Below are 14,566 nucleotides of genomic sequence, written 5' to 3'. Positions count from 1 at the left end.
CCTTCCCTAGCATTGTTATACCGGAATCCCAAAGTCTCGTTCTTCTACATATTTATTACTTACCATGCTTCACTATATTTTATTACTGTTGACTACAGTCACCTCGCAATGTGAAGCAGCCGACCCCTCATTATTTTGCAAATGTTTCTGTGGATCTAATAGTACCATCTTTGAACTACCTCTGCTCGATCCAAAACCATGTAGCAACTGCACAAAGCAATTTTGTTTGGACAACGTACAAGATGGCATGTGCGATGGCATTGCCGATGAAACTTGTCCCAGTAATGATTTTCGCACTACATGTTTTGGTAACTAGCAAACACCATTTTTCTTATTTTCTCAAGCCTCTATATATTTGCTTTGCGGAACGACAGACAGACTAACAATTATTGCTAGCACGCGACTCGGTTAAGGACGAGTCGATTGTCTTTTTGTTTCTCATATTAACTGTTGGTCTGCTCATTTCGGCTGCATTAAAACCTCGATTTGACCGTTGGCAGGAGGTAATAACCATGCGATTGTTTTAGCAGTAAATCATAGCTGTTGAAAGACGCATTTTAAAAAGGGTTATGTTTGCTTATATATTGTAGGGGCGACAGAACAGGAGCAATTACTCGGCAGTCGCGAATCAGGAACATTAAACAAAGCACACGAATGATTCTTATCGCGATTACAATATAATACCTTAACTTTTCTGTATATATAACCATTTTTTAAAGCCAAAATAAACACACATGCCCATCCAACACTCTAGAAGAACACCGCATATTGAACGATATACTTGATCGTCTCAATCGATGCAAAATCACTTCTATTTCATTATTAAACAATGTATCATGCGTATCTTATTTACACTCGAGCACTTTATTCTAGCAGTATACGGCTTTAAAAATTGGCCGAGAGTTATATTAATGACAATAGACTTTGTGAAAAGAGAGCGAATAAACTATTTATATGTTATTTATGTATAATTTTTACAATTTGGTTATTGGTATTTACGAAGAACAGCTAATTGTATAGCGTCAAGGGATTTTCTTTATGCCGATGAGGGTTGGCTTTGCTGTTGCACCAACACAGTCAGAGCACGGACATGCTGCACCTTGATCTGTATGATAGAGAAATGCTTAAATGAGTTCACTTATCAAAACTTCAATCACAAAGAAAATTGATAGTTACCCAGGAAGGAATGTATGTCTGAAGCTGTGTTTGACGTGGTACGGGGATCTCAAATGGATTGGCTGTGTCATCAATCGGAACAGAGTCTAATAGAAGAACATCAGCAGTATCGCCGGTAACGACATGGGCAGCTACCGCTTTTAATATAGCAGGTTTGATGGGGTTCTATAGCAGAAAACAATAGTAATCACCGTTAAAACGATACAACAAAAGTCATGAGAGCAAGTACCAATACAGAACTTGATCTTTCTCGCCTCCTCACCTCATAGTCTGCTACATGGTAATTGGAAATGAGTTTCTGGACTTGTGTAGGAGACAAGATCCAGCACACATCATAGATATTTTCAATATCCTCGACTGATGATTTTTTCATTTGGAGCATCTTCGTCGTCTGCATCAAGTGCTCAAGTTGGAGACTGCCCTCAGGTATATCATGGCCCTTGCACCACTCTTCAATACGCGTAATATTGTATTGGATTTGCATTGCTATTACAAGAAGCAAGAAATAGATATGTTTACTCTTTCCTCCTTTTCATCTGTCCCATTTCATCCTCTCGCCTGTATATATCCGAATGTTCTTACCTCGTTTCCAAGAAGAAAAGTTCTTGCGCATCAATAGATCATTGAAACCGTTAACTCCAATCATTTTCAGCAACTCTGTAAGGACCTGCGTAGCCACAGATGGTTCAATGAAATAGCACTTCATTGTCCGCCACACCTTGTTTAAATAGTTGAGCAGATCGTCCATGCTGTAAGCTGGCTGGGATGATCCGGTCAGCAATTTGTTGAAGAAACGACCTGTATCGGCAGTGATGAATCCGGGCAAAGATTGACTTTCAATGACAGCAGGGACAATTATCTTGCTTAAGCGTCGCTTCGTTTCCTTCAACCATGCATGGAAGATATTGTCCTCGAGACACTGCATCTCGAACTTGACCGTAGCTACCAGCTTTTCAAAATCGGCCCAACCAGAGCTTCGGCCATGGTTGAATACTTCTTGTTCTAAGCTGTGTTCAGCCGTGCAAACCATTGACAACAGTTCGTGTACGTTGGTAAGCCAGAAGGCACAGGGCGTGATGGCCTCTTCTCCCGAACAGCTCTGCATTATTATTGTCCATGTGATAATGATGAATAACTCAACCCTTTGTCCCATGGTAAAATGCTCAGCTAGACGAAATTGTGTCTTCTCTACACTACTTACCAAGCAGCGTTTTTGGATCGTATCCATGATGGTGAAGAGAAGGCGCTCTGATTCTTGGATATATTGGCGTCTCCACATTTCCGTTACGCACATACTGATCATGTGGGCCGGGAAGAAGATCTCCTTGCGTGAAGGAGGATTTTGCATACTTGGCAATGGCATCTTGAGCTCCTTAATAAGACCTTCGGTAATCTCGGCCAATAACTTGTCTTCTTCTCTTAAAATGCTATGGATCTATAATAGTAATAGCGTTAATATGAGAAAGACTTTACTGATTAATTGTTAATACCTCCTCATCCGGATCTTCAATCACGCTGCCAGGGATGATACGATTGCCCTTTGCACCAAAAATGTTGCTGTACTGATCAATCGAGGTAGGACGTGGATTCTTGTCCAAACGAAGTCTGTCTACCGGGTTGTTCATGCTAGGTGCATCCAAACTGTTGCGGCGAGCTTTTCTTCCTCTAGCCGGTGACCGGCTGCGCTGACGAACGTCGTCCTTGAAGTCATTAACATCCAAAGGCTTAGATGGCGATACACTGCGAAGACGATCTGGCGCCGGTGACAGGCTGCGCAAGTTGTTTGATGATGATCCACGACGCATACCGCCACGCATGGCCTGGGTCAACTGTGCCTTTAATGCAGCAATCTGACTCTTGAGCTCTGTCACTTCGCTTTCATCGGCTGCACGCTCATTGGCTGCTTCCAAATCCTTATGTAATTTCTCGTTTTGTTTGCGCAGTGATTCCATTGAATCGTTGATGCTAATAATTTCCTTATCTCGTGACTTGAGTGTATCTAATGCTTCTCGATAGTTCTTGGATAATTGATCCCGTTCGCCCACAAGCGAATCCCATTGTGTTTGAGGTACCGTGGGCTCTTGAAGTCTCTCCTGAAACTTTTTAGATTGTTTTTCCATCTTCTCGTACTTTTCCATCCATGTGCGGATCTCGCCCTCCAACTGAGTAGTCTTGTCACCCATGCTTTTCTTTTCGTCCTTTAGCGAAGTGATCGTCTGTGTGAGTTCCACCACAGTGTTTTCAAGCTTATATGAAACTTCCTTGAAGTGGTTGACTGATCGTGCTTCGGCACGCAATGACATCAGTTGCTTACGACCAACACGGCGGCGGATACATGATTGCAAATGTATGACAAAGTCGCGCTGCGCCTTATATTGTTTTCGAGCAAACCTATAAATCATGGTTAGGATTTTCCAACCAACGTCTTCAAATATATCCTGAAAAAAAAAACAAGCTACATACCAGCCCCGGACGAGTCTCTGGATCTGAATGGCAGCATGTGTCTCACGCTCAAACACCAACTTATGCCGGGCATGGTAGGCTCGGATAGCAGACTGTAGCTGGACAATGAACCGCTGTCTTTGGTTATAGGCCTTGCGAGCAGCGAATCGCCGCCACTGGGTTTGGATTTGGACAGCGGCCTTTTGCTCGCGAAGAGATCGAAGGTTGGCGGCAGCAGCTTTTTGCCGTGCAACGCATTGCAAGCGAAGAGCCAGATCGCGCATATGAACATACCGCGAACGATAAATAAAGCGGCGCATATGCTTCTGTAACAATGTCGCACTTGCATTGAACTTGTCCGAACGAAGCTTCTCCATTAATGCCAGCTAAGTGCATACCCGCCGGGAAAAAATACAATCGTGAGTGTCCATCCTTCTTTTGAATCGTTGCAGCCCACTGATGACATGTGTAATACTCACTTGACCAGCACGGAAGAATATTTTTGTAATACCAATTTGGTATTGGGTCCCATCGGGGATCGAGGCGTCAAGAATAACCTTGGCAAGGCCACGCAAATCATCACCATTCCAATACTTAGACGGTACAAGGGCATAGTATCTTTCAGCAAACTCTTCAAATGTCCAGCGCGATGGGTATCCTGCGCAACTAATGCGGATGGTTTCCAGGACGCCACAGGCTCGGAGCTGAGACAGGACCATACTGGGTTCAAACTCCCAAGCAACCTTGGCTTCATTAGGCTTAATGCACCGGATATAATGAACGTTTGTTTGACCGATAGTATCCATGAGTTGGATGAGCGACAGCTATTTTCGTGATGCAATGAGACTAGTAAGTACTGTGCAGTGTATGAACACTTGAATAAAGGATGGATTCCGTTGATTTCTTACCTTGAAGATTGAACCAAGAGTAGGCTTTCGAGCAATCATACTCATTCGCTTGCTCTTTTCGGGCTAGATATAGCGAAATAAACAACATGGTGTGTTGGTGATTTATACTTTCAAGTGATAGCCACAATACTCTTAAAGAAACAGGAGCCTACCGTTGGAGCCGGGTTGTTAGCAGCTGCCTTATCCATGACTTCCTTCAAAAAGTCAAACTCTGAACCTTGCAGCAATGCCAAATGTTCGTCGGGCACAGTATCCTTATTTTTGTCGATAAAGCTCTCTGCCTCATATTGCACGTCGTGTGCATAATGCGCCACAGTGAATGCATTATTGGAGAAACGTGGCTTTTTGAAAAATTGCTTGTAGTCTGGCTTTCCAAAATTGTCGTAGAGTTTTTGACAGAAGCCTTGATCCGAGCCTGCTGGGAGACGCGATTCCTACCGATACATTTAACATGAGTTGCTATAAGCTAACAATACAAACGGGACTCTATACGAGTTCGGGATGACATGTGTACCTCATCGAGTAGAGACAAAATACCGAGTTTGCCTTCAATAAGATCAATGCACTTTTGGTTGTCACTGAAATCGATAAATGTCCAGTTGATCTGCTCTCGAACATACTCCTCTTGCTCCAGCTTGAATACGTGTTGATTGAACTAATCAATGTCATTCGTCAGTAGCTAGACATAACAGTTTGTAAATGACTGCAATGGATGCTTCTTCTCGTTACCTGCTGTTGAAGTTTTTCGTTTGCGTAATTAATGCAAAACTGCTCGAAGGAATTCTTTTTGAAATGCTCAAAACCGTAAATATCCAAAACTCCGATAAACGTGAGAATCTTTTCTGGATCAGGGGATGACAAGCTGTCATTGATGACACCCACGAGCCAGTCAAAGAGGTTGGCATAGACGTACTTGGCGACCGAGTCCTTGACAACCTGTGCCTGTGTTGGGTTGAGATTTGTGACAATCTTTTCTGAGCGTGTCACAATCTGTTTGCGCACGATCCACTTTCGGAAATCGGCGGTTTTGATTCCCAAGAGACGTGTAGCAATAATCAAAGCCTCGTCTGTGTCAGCCAGCATAGCATCGCCGCGACCTGTGATTTGGATATTGCCGATATGCAAGAGTGCGGACAAGAGGCGGAAAATCTGCCATTGTAGTTGGAGAGACAAGCCGACGGTCGAGAGTGCGCGCTGTGTTACTTCGAATTCGTAGGCGTCGTCCACACCGGGTATCGTGCCTGTGCCGCTCTGGTTAAGGTAGTGGAAGGAGGTATAATCGCCGAGATGGAATTCTTTTCGCTCAGAGGTAGGTGCACCTGCGCACAACTGTGTGGAAAAGAATATGAAGCGTCACGGCATCGCATGTGACACACCCACGGAGAAGGGGATTGAAAAACGAAACGATGAGCGATGTGCATATGTAGTCTCGTAATACGCAAATACGCAGAGCACGCGAGTGCACACAATGAAATTTACCTGGTAGAAGATGTGGTAGTTTCGCTCAGTCTTTGGCTGGAAAATCAGACGAGATCGTTCAAGCAGGTAGGTTCTTATCTTGGCACCAATGATGTTGGCGTCTTTGTCGAACTGGATTTCTATGTATTTGCCAAAGCGGGAACTGTTGTCGTTTCGGGTTGTCTTTGCGTTACCAAAGGCTTCCATGATGGGGTTGGTTGCCAGGATCTGCTCTTCCACCTCGGTCATGCCTCCACCCTCTTTCTTCTTCTTTCCGACTGACTCCTGGTCATCTGCCGTGGCAAAGTAGCGCATAATGTACTTTGCACTGACTGTTTTACCCGCACCACTGTAGTATGTCATACATGTGCATCAGTGACTGACTAGCTAGAGCAGCAGTTGCGTAGTCTCCAAGTGTTTTACCTTTCTCCTGAGACAACAATCGTCTGGTTCATCTGCTCCCGAATCATGCAGCGATATGCATCTTCTGCAATCGCAAACAAATGCGGCTCTAGCTCCCCCCGCCGTCGTCCCGCGTATTGTTGCACGATATCTGGCTCGTAGAGCGACACTCGGTCGAAGGGGTTCACGGCAATCAAGACGATGCCAGAGTATGTGTAGATCAGGTGCTGCATGTAGCGAGTACGGATCGTGTTGAGAACTGAACGGGTAGCAGTAGTAGCAATGATAGTGGTAGGGTCATGTGTGTGAGATACACGCTGTATGTGAACTTTCTTTCTTATTGCATCTTATTACCTGCAGGTTCATTCAGATAGCTGAGGTTGGTGAGATCATCCGTGTACTCCATCTTGGGTGGGTTACGTAGTGGAGGAAGGTTGGACCCATCTGCTTTTTCGATCTCGGCGAGCTTGCTCTCGAATATATGTTCCTACAACAACATATCATCGTTGTCGATGGTGGGTGCTGTTAGTTGCTTTGGGATATGATAAGCGTGTCGTACAGAAGTATCTTCTGCTGCCCTTAGCTACCTTTTCTTCGTTGTCGTCTTCAAACACGAGACGCACATTGCCGTCGTCCGTAATGGTGTTGGAAACGCAAGTGACGGAGATCCAACAGGCATCCGTGTCGACCGGAAGCCATGCCTGGGTTCCTTTTGTGTACACTTCGGCAGCCTGGCGAGCTTTCTCGGTTGCCATTGTTACTCCTTCGAAATGTGCAGAAGAAAAAGGCAAAAGAGATTTATGAAGTGGTGAAGTTGTCGTTATAACACCAGAAAGTTTAAAAAAAGAAAATGGCGCGTGACAGACCAGAAAACCCGCTCTCTTTTAAAGAGACGGTGTGTTGTGTCAGTTTTCGATTTCGGAACATCAAAAAAGCACTGGCTGCTCCTCCGCTTCGTGATCTCGGCCCTTTGTCCCCACCCATCCGACCAGCAGAACTTAGTTACACACGCACCATCATCGGACCGCGGTGAATTTTCGCTTATATTAAATTAATTATGCGTTTGAGTCGATTTGGCTGTTGGCTCCATGACAACTGCCGTGGGTAGTATTTTCTTCCATGAGTTGGTGCCATTCGATCACAATCATGTACATGTAGATGATACTGAGAAGAAGAAGATTTATTTACTCAATCCACTCTAGATACAAAGTCGTGTTACGTGTATTAGAAATAGAGTTGATCGTCTTTTGTATCATGTACAATATCATATAGATACTTTATATTATATGCAACAATGAGCCCTTGATTATAAGTCTGTGTTACTTTTTGTGAAAACGACATGTCAACCAGTCTTTGTATATATACTCTTGATGCCCAAGTGGACTTCACATAAAATACAATGTATGCACCAAAAGAGATTTATACTGCGTACGACATACTGTTCTCCTGGATACATAGTTCCTTTGACACGACGTACATTGACCCGCCGTACCAAATAGATCGGATTAGACTAAGCATTAATTAGGCGGCAGCGTGTACATAGACCAGATACTTGACAGCTGCTTGTATGTATTGTACACAGCAGTATATGTAATCGCACTGATTCTCTTCTTGTTTCAATATCTTGATGTGATAGGAATGATTCTGCTGTTTACTAGCAGTGCCCCTTTCATTTGGCACAATCGAATTGTAACAAGCTGAGTAAGAGAAAAAATCAATAGACTCCACACCAAACTATACTCTACAGTGATGCTACCTTATCTGTTGCTGTTGGTCGTTCCTACATACAGCGATTGTCGGTGCTTCCGCTCCAGTCAGCAAAGTATGGTTTTGTGGACAATTCGCTGTTTCGCCTAGCATTATTCTACTCGACACGAGTGTAAAGCATTACGATTTAAGCGGCGATCATGACACGGCTGCATATCAGCATGTCAAAAAACACATTGAGCATCCATGTGTATATGTATGCTCATAAACTACAGTGCTACCATATGTCATGCTGGCTCTTATAGTATTAAAGCGACGAGCGGCCAAATGCTTGGGTGTGTTCCACCATCATGTATGTATAATCGATCGATCGAACGAACGAATGGAAAGGGACAGCTCATCCGTCAAGGACGATCAAGAGTGACACGCTTGTTCAAAGCACTTATTATTTCTAATTTCGAACTTTGGAAGGCAATCGAGTGTGATCAACGCCATTCACTTCGAATTGTTGTCATTCGACAACGTTGATTCAGGTTGTGTCTCTTTCCACAAGCACTGACGACACTCACAACGACTGCTCTTTTTTATATCATTTTCTTTGTTTTAAATTGTGTGCCCAATGACACTGCGCTTCTTTTGAAAAGAAAACACACGTCATTAGGACTTAAAAGTGGTGAAATCTTGCCCCCACGGGCTTATTGGGGAGAAATATGGTTTTTCACACACACGCGTGTCTGCTTGCTCACTCTCACAGGGGGGACCATCCAGGGGCTTTCGGGGTGCCCCAGCTAAGAGTAAATAAGGAACTGTTAGTAGCCGGGTACTTTCTATCCTAGATACAAAAAGAGTGACAATGAACGATAAAGAAAAATAAAAAGGCGGACAAGACAGGGTGGGGGAAAGGCAACGAGTCGGCGTAGTGGACGTATAGTTTTTATTAGCTGTCCTTCTAGCTATATTCTGGGAGCCGGTATTCCTCGCATATGCAAAAAACGCAACACTGCACTGCCAATAGCCAACCCTACCAACCTGCTCCTTCTCTCCCCAAAGAAGCAGTCGTAGGCGTCCCCTGAAGGATGGGTGAGGGAATCTAGGGGACCGGATGAGAGAGTGAGCAAGTAGTCGTTTGTGTGTGAAAAAAAGGTAGGAGAGGAAAGGGAAAGGAAAGAAAGGAAAGGAAAATCTGGACCGGTTCTTTTTATCTTTGGTCTTTTTTTTTGACGTCCCGCCCAACCGCCGCAGCATGCTCATCACATGGCTTTCTCTTTCATAACGTAGTCATTAAGGGCAGTGACTTGCATGAGATGGTGATGGTTGGTGTTGCCTATGAGCACGGCTCACTGCGATACTGGAAGTGTGTGCACCGTATGCAGCTCATTGTTCTCTCTAGATTCTTTTAAAGACACCGCCATGTCAATACGACGCGACCTTTGTGGCCTGTCAGTGACCTGGCAGCATATTCAAATGAGTGTTTACGCTGATGTCGGTTTGTTTGATACAGACTGCCCGTACTGGGAAATGATATCGACTGTGGTTTTGCCCTACTTGTTCTCCGCTGTTGCGATAGTTCTGTCCAATAAAGAGCCTGATTCTTTCATGTGAAGATATGTACTGTCATGTGTATCTTTTGATCCGCTACTGTCCAAATTGCCACTGGCTGCATTTCCAAGTCAAGAAGCAGTTGTTGATGGGGGAACAGCACATTGCGTACGTTGACAGGCGGTCGACCTTGTCTCAACATGTAATGGTTAGTTAAAATTACGACGCATTGCTTTTTAAAGCTTCAAGGGAAATTTCGATCAATAGACGCGCCACCCAAACGGATACCTGATATGATTGATGAGTAGCTTACAGAGCATGTACCAGCAAAGAATTTCTTTTCTTAAAGTTGCCAAATGGCTATCAAGTATGCGTGGCTGGGAACGATGTGTGTCGAGTAAAGCGCCTCGCGAATGAAGGCTCGATGGCTTCGATAATGATTGCTGTCGATTTTTCCAAAAGAATGGCTCTGATATGCAGTATCGCATGTGATTGTCACGGGTGTAATTAACCAATGTTTATTGATAGATACTGCTCTGATAAGAAATAGGGGCTGTACTACTGATTGGGGGGGGGGAGATGGGAGAGATGGAAGGGGGAGCTACGACTATTACATCACAATTGCGGATATCATAGCTAGTCTAGCTTTTACAAAATAAAGGTCTTGTCTTGCCTTGGATACGCGCATCGTGAGATGCAGAAAACCGCTCACTGACCTTTTTGCTCGTTATTTCTATATGCAAGGTGAACGCGGTCAGCCTTTTTGAAGCTTTACTGAAAGAGAGAAAGAGAGAGAGAAAGCAAGAGAAGGAGAGCCACCACTAGTTCAGCGATACAGTTCCCAACAGCTGCAACATTAGGGTGTATGCTAATTAGCTATATCGTCGTCTTCAAGCTATGTCTCAAGTGATTTACATCGATTTCCCTATCATAGTCCCCAGGTGAACTTGCCGGCAGCCTTCTCCGGAAATCCTGTACCTTTGTCGAGATCATATTGTAGATGCGGCTGGCATCGAAAGGTGTGTCATCAAATATATATCGCCAATGTGATGCCCAGATGAGGTGGACGGCGATGATGATCGTGTGTGGTGGGATCGTGGCGGTGGTCTTGGACCGAGGTGGATCGAGCGTGTGGCAATAAGCATTGAGCTCTTGAAAATTATAGGAGCAATGATGGTGTCGGAGCATGCGTTGCCAAAGCGGTTGTTTGGAGGGACAAGTAAAGAAATAATGGTCTACTACCGCCTCGGTGACATGCTGGCAGAGGCGGCATCGCGCGTCGTCGAACCGGTCAGGCATGTGGCGATGCGCAGAATAAGCAGGCGCCACCACGTCGTCCGTGCATAGTGAGGTAGTTGCATCGCCCAGAAACGCCTCCACGGGATAGAAGCGCTGAGGGTGGGGGAATGATGGTGTGTATAGACGGTTTTGCGGAGGATAGAAGTTGTGAGGTTGTTTAGTGAATGATTGTTGACCAATGGAATTAGGGAGATAAGAGGCCCCTCATTAATGACCGTGGTCGGTCCAAAGCTCAATACTGTGCAAACGTTTGCTTAAAATTCAACGTGGAGCTTGGTGGTTTGAATGCTTGTTTGCCAGCAGAGCAAACCCCTTTCGTCTCCCAGCGACCGACAATCGTATTTGGCGCCGATGTGACACATCCATCACCTGGTAACATGAACCAAGCCTCTATTGCCGCCTTGACGGCTTGCATGGATATGCGAGCCACGCGATACTCGAGTGCCATCAGAATGCAAGCTATAAAACACGGGAATTACAAGTGATTCGAAGGGTATGGTCAAAATGCTTCAAGAGACGCTTCATCAATCATGCGGTCAGAAGCCGCTACGGGTGTTATTTTCTCATGACAGAGTCGCCGACAGTCAGGTTGAGACTGTTCGAATTGAAGAGATTCGGGTAATCCACAGTGTATGTGAGGAGCTTGACAACGGGTACTAAACCACAGTGACATTTGTGGTGGCTCAAAAGCGACATCATGTCTGTTTCTTTTTTATTCAACCAGAAGGTGCGGATCGCTCGATTGGAAGCTGCAAGCCAGGCACTAGATTTTTGATACAGATATTGTTCATTCTTTTCAGTTTGACTTTTGTAGCTTCCTTAGATGTATACTTCCAGTATTCAAAGCTTAGTTGTAAACATACGTGCGCTAGGAGTAGCGATGAAAACTGTTTTATCCCATCAAAGAGACCTGTTATCTCTCTCATCCTGGGCTACAACGCTCGGCAAACGCATGATGTATTATATTATCATTATTACCTAAGTTTGTATTATAAATCTTCATGGCTAGAGTACATAGTAGCCAGTTTATATGGCAGCTGTAGACACAGCCTCACTGATTTTTTCGTATTGTATCATACGTAGATTACTTTATTCTTACTAACGCTAGCATAGCTCATCAATAAAGCACAAAGTAGATGTTATTATAAAGTTCTTATATTAAGAGATCATGTTGCCATTGACAACGAGCTTTGCTGTTGTCAGGACAGCACTTCAAACAGTTTGCCCAGACTTTTACAATAACATCATCATTATCGGTGATAGCAGGGCGATCGTCCCTTAACAGATAGCCATGGGAGTCTTGCAGCTGACGTTACTATTGAGAACAAGTTGATAACAATCTACCATGCAAACAAGGATTTGATAATCGTACGCTGCATGATACCTCGGCGCAACTGGAGCATCCAAACAGAGCTGTGGAGACATCTACGTTCCACTGTAGTCCATCATCTTTCCATCTCATCTTCACATTTTTACTGTAGAGAACCCACTGTTGTTTGCATCGATTATATATATACATGCCAACACAGTAACCGTACCCCTGGCGACAAAAAGAAGCTTTTTGGATGATTAATGTTAGGTGTTTATCCCAAATTGGTTTATATACTTTCAGAATGCAAATCATTGTAATAAGTTATCAAAGAATTGAAAAGGGAGAAAAATAAAGTTAAAATAGGATGCATAGAAAGAACAGACAGAACTATTATGCGTTATCATAAAGTGATTGCAGATATTGGTCGCGTTCACACTGAGCGGGTGTCCGCTTTGAGTTGCTGCCATCATTATCACTGTCCATCCACGGCATGACTTTGCGTCTAGCTGATTGTCGACGACCCACGTTTACAGTGTTGAAGAATGACTTGTTTTCTGCCTTTGTTGTTGCTGCTGCTGCTTCACCAGACTGCTGTAGTTGCTGCTGCTGTGGGAGCACAGAAGGTCTGTTGGATACACGATTGGCACGACCGTTCCATGTCTGATGACCATTTTGCTGCAATAGTGCAAAATTGGTATCGTCAATTTCAATTTTCTCCTGGGCTGCCATTCCCGCAGCGCCAAAGGATTGCTGATCGTTTTCTGGGATCATGGTTCGTACAGTAGACGATGAAAAGGACGCGACAGGGTCCGGGCCCATTGGTGTTGCTTCATTGCTGCTTCTCCCTGCGACCTTGGAGATACTGGCCATTGATCCACTTTCTGCCATAGAGGCTTGAAGCATACGTCGGATTGTATCCACGTTTCCTTTTTGTTGATCGTCTACTAATTTGCCTGGCTTGCGTGGCGGTGGAGGTAACGTTCGGCTGTTATCATTGCCACCGGTATTGCCGTTTCTGATATTACCAAAGTTACTTGTTGCATTGCTATTATTGGCACTATTACCAGCAATCTTGGCAGGTTTTGAATCTTCCGGTGACCACCATTCTGCTATTTGTCTTACTGACGTTGCTCCGTTACTATTCGTGGCACGTACGGCCGACACAGTAGCGCTCTTATCCGTGACAATGCTATCACGCACCAAGCGCCGAACAGAACCGGTTGTGGGCTTTTCACGTACAGTAGCAAAGCTGTGGCTATTGTCACGTTGATGATGCTCTCCAGTAGGACCAAACATTTTCATGACGTCTTCTTCGTTGACAAGCATAGACCTTGTTTTTGATTTACGTGAAGCAGTACGAATGACACGCCGTGCAGCACGCATGCTGGCATTGTTATTCTTTCCATCGTTGTAGGCAGCTGCAGCAGCTTCTTCAACAACTGGTGGTATCGTTACTTCGTCAACGTCATTAAAGTCAAGTTGCTGTTGTTGCTCTTCTTCTTCTTGTCGTTGCTTTCCAGCAGGGGTAGCTGTAGGAGAGGGGGTTTTTGTATGAACAGGTGTTTGAGGAAGCGATGGCAACGGCGATGCACTGGCAGCGATGCTACGAGCTTCGGCGGAGGTGGCTGAGGATGGTGTAGGTGGCGGCTGATAATGATAGGATTGCTGCTGCTGCTGCTGTTGCTGTTGATCCGCAGTAAAAAGCTGATTCAATGGGGTGGATGACTTGTTTGATTTTTCACGGCGGAGAGATTGTCGGACAGTGCTACGGATGGTACCTGCTTTACGTTGCATGCTCGAATAAAACCCGGGCTTTTCTGCTTCCTTGCTGTCAATATTCATATACTTGTCAAATAACTCCATGGCTTCCTCTGAACTGAGCTCCATTTTATCAGAGAACAAGGATGTAGAAGGAGGCGGTAAGGGTAGGTTGATTTTGACATTGTCCTGATGCTGCTTCCGTTCAGTTCGAGACATTTTTCTAGGTTTGGGCGTCGGCGGTCCTTCTGTTTCCTCCTCCTCCTGCTGCTCCTGCTGATGTCGATGATGATTCTGAGGTGAGGGTGGGGCGTGATGAGGTGTCATGGGTGGTGATGGCTGCTTGTGAGAGCGTACAGTTGTTGCATTGCTGGTCTGTCCGCCATGTGCTTCTTGTTGTTGTTGCTGTTGCTGATAATTCATTTTTTCGTCTTGGATGATATCCACCGTAGGAGAAGATGATCTGCGTTTTCTTTTGATCAAAAATAACGCAAGCCCGGTCAACAGGATCGCGACTACGGCTGCAACAACGCAGATAATAGCCCAGGCAGGGAAGCCCATGATG

General features: G+C 44.8%; 5 protein-coding genes across 5 annotated transcripts; 2 read left to right on the top strand and 3 right to left on the bottom strand.

Moving 5' to 3' along the window:
• Positions 1 to 130: 130 nt before the first annotated feature.
• BDB00DRAFT_746455 (uncharacterized protein) lies at positions 131 to 503 on the top strand (the record flags this gene model as incomplete). Its single annotated transcript, XM_053118550.1, has 2 exons — positions 131 to 308; positions 397 to 503. Coding segments are annotated over 2 exons (285 nt in total), but the record flags the coding sequence as incomplete, so codon positions are not given.
• Positions 504 to 575: 72 nt separating this feature from the next.
• Positions 576 to 7,246, bottom strand: BDB00DRAFT_136637 (P-loop containing nucleoside triphosphate hydrolase protein). The gene is made up of 16 exons (XM_053116205.1): positions 6,974 to 7,246; positions 6,741 to 6,873; positions 6,408 to 6,645; positions 6,006 to 6,333; positions 5,256 to 5,855; positions 5,041 to 5,181; positions 4,679 to 4,960; positions 4,527 to 4,589; positions 4,098 to 4,442; positions 3,640 to 4,004; positions 2,667 to 3,567; positions 2,378 to 2,611; positions 1,759 to 2,275; positions 1,439 to 1,662; positions 1,177 to 1,341; positions 576 to 1,105 (listed from the first exon to the last, which is right to left on the bottom strand). Exons 1-16 carry the CDS (start codon positions 7,139 to 7,141, stop codon positions 1,037 to 1,039), a joined length of 4,773 nt encoding a protein of 1,590 aa, XP_052982475.1. The 5' UTR covers positions 7,142 to 7,246; the 3' UTR covers positions 576 to 1,036.
• Positions 7,247 to 10,099: 2,853 nt separating this feature from the next.
• BDB00DRAFT_809502 (uncharacterized protein) lies at positions 10,100 to 11,024 on the bottom strand (the record flags this gene model as incomplete). The annotated part of the gene is made up of 2 exons (XM_053122489.1): positions 10,100 to 10,590; positions 10,611 to 11,024. Coding segments are annotated over 2 exons (444 nt in total), but the record flags the coding sequence as incomplete, so codon positions are not given.
• Positions 11,025 to 11,179: 155 nt separating this feature from the next.
• Positions 11,180 to 11,423, top strand: BDB00DRAFT_809501 (uncharacterized protein; the record flags this gene model as incomplete). The annotated part of the gene is made up of 1 exon (XM_053122488.1): positions 11,180 to 11,423. A coding segment is annotated over one exon (219 nt), but the record flags the coding sequence as incomplete, so codon positions are not given.
• A 1,210-nt stretch (positions 11,424 to 12,633) lies between these two features.
• On the bottom strand, positions 12,634 to 14,562 carry BDB00DRAFT_893438 (uncharacterized protein; the record flags this gene model as incomplete). The annotated part of the gene is made up of 1 exon (XM_053128493.1): positions 12,634 to 14,562. The coding sequence occupies one exon, from the start codon at positions 14,560 to 14,562 to the stop codon at positions 12,634 to 12,636; it is 1,929 nt and encodes a 642-aa protein (XP_052982472.1).
• Positions 14,563 to 14,566: the final 4 nt, after the last annotated feature.

The sequence above is a fragment of the Zychaea mexicana genome, assembly GCF_025766255.1.
Source record: "Zychaea mexicana strain RSA 1403 chromosome Unknown BDB00scaffold_15, whole genome shotgun sequence".
In the NCBI taxonomy this organism is placed as follows: Eukaryota; Fungi; Mucoromycota; class Mucoromycetes; order Mucorales; family Lichtheimiaceae; genus Zychaea; species Zychaea mexicana.
The sequence above is the reverse complement of the archived record's forward strand: the minus strand, read 5'-3'. Positions and strand labels throughout refer to the sequence as shown.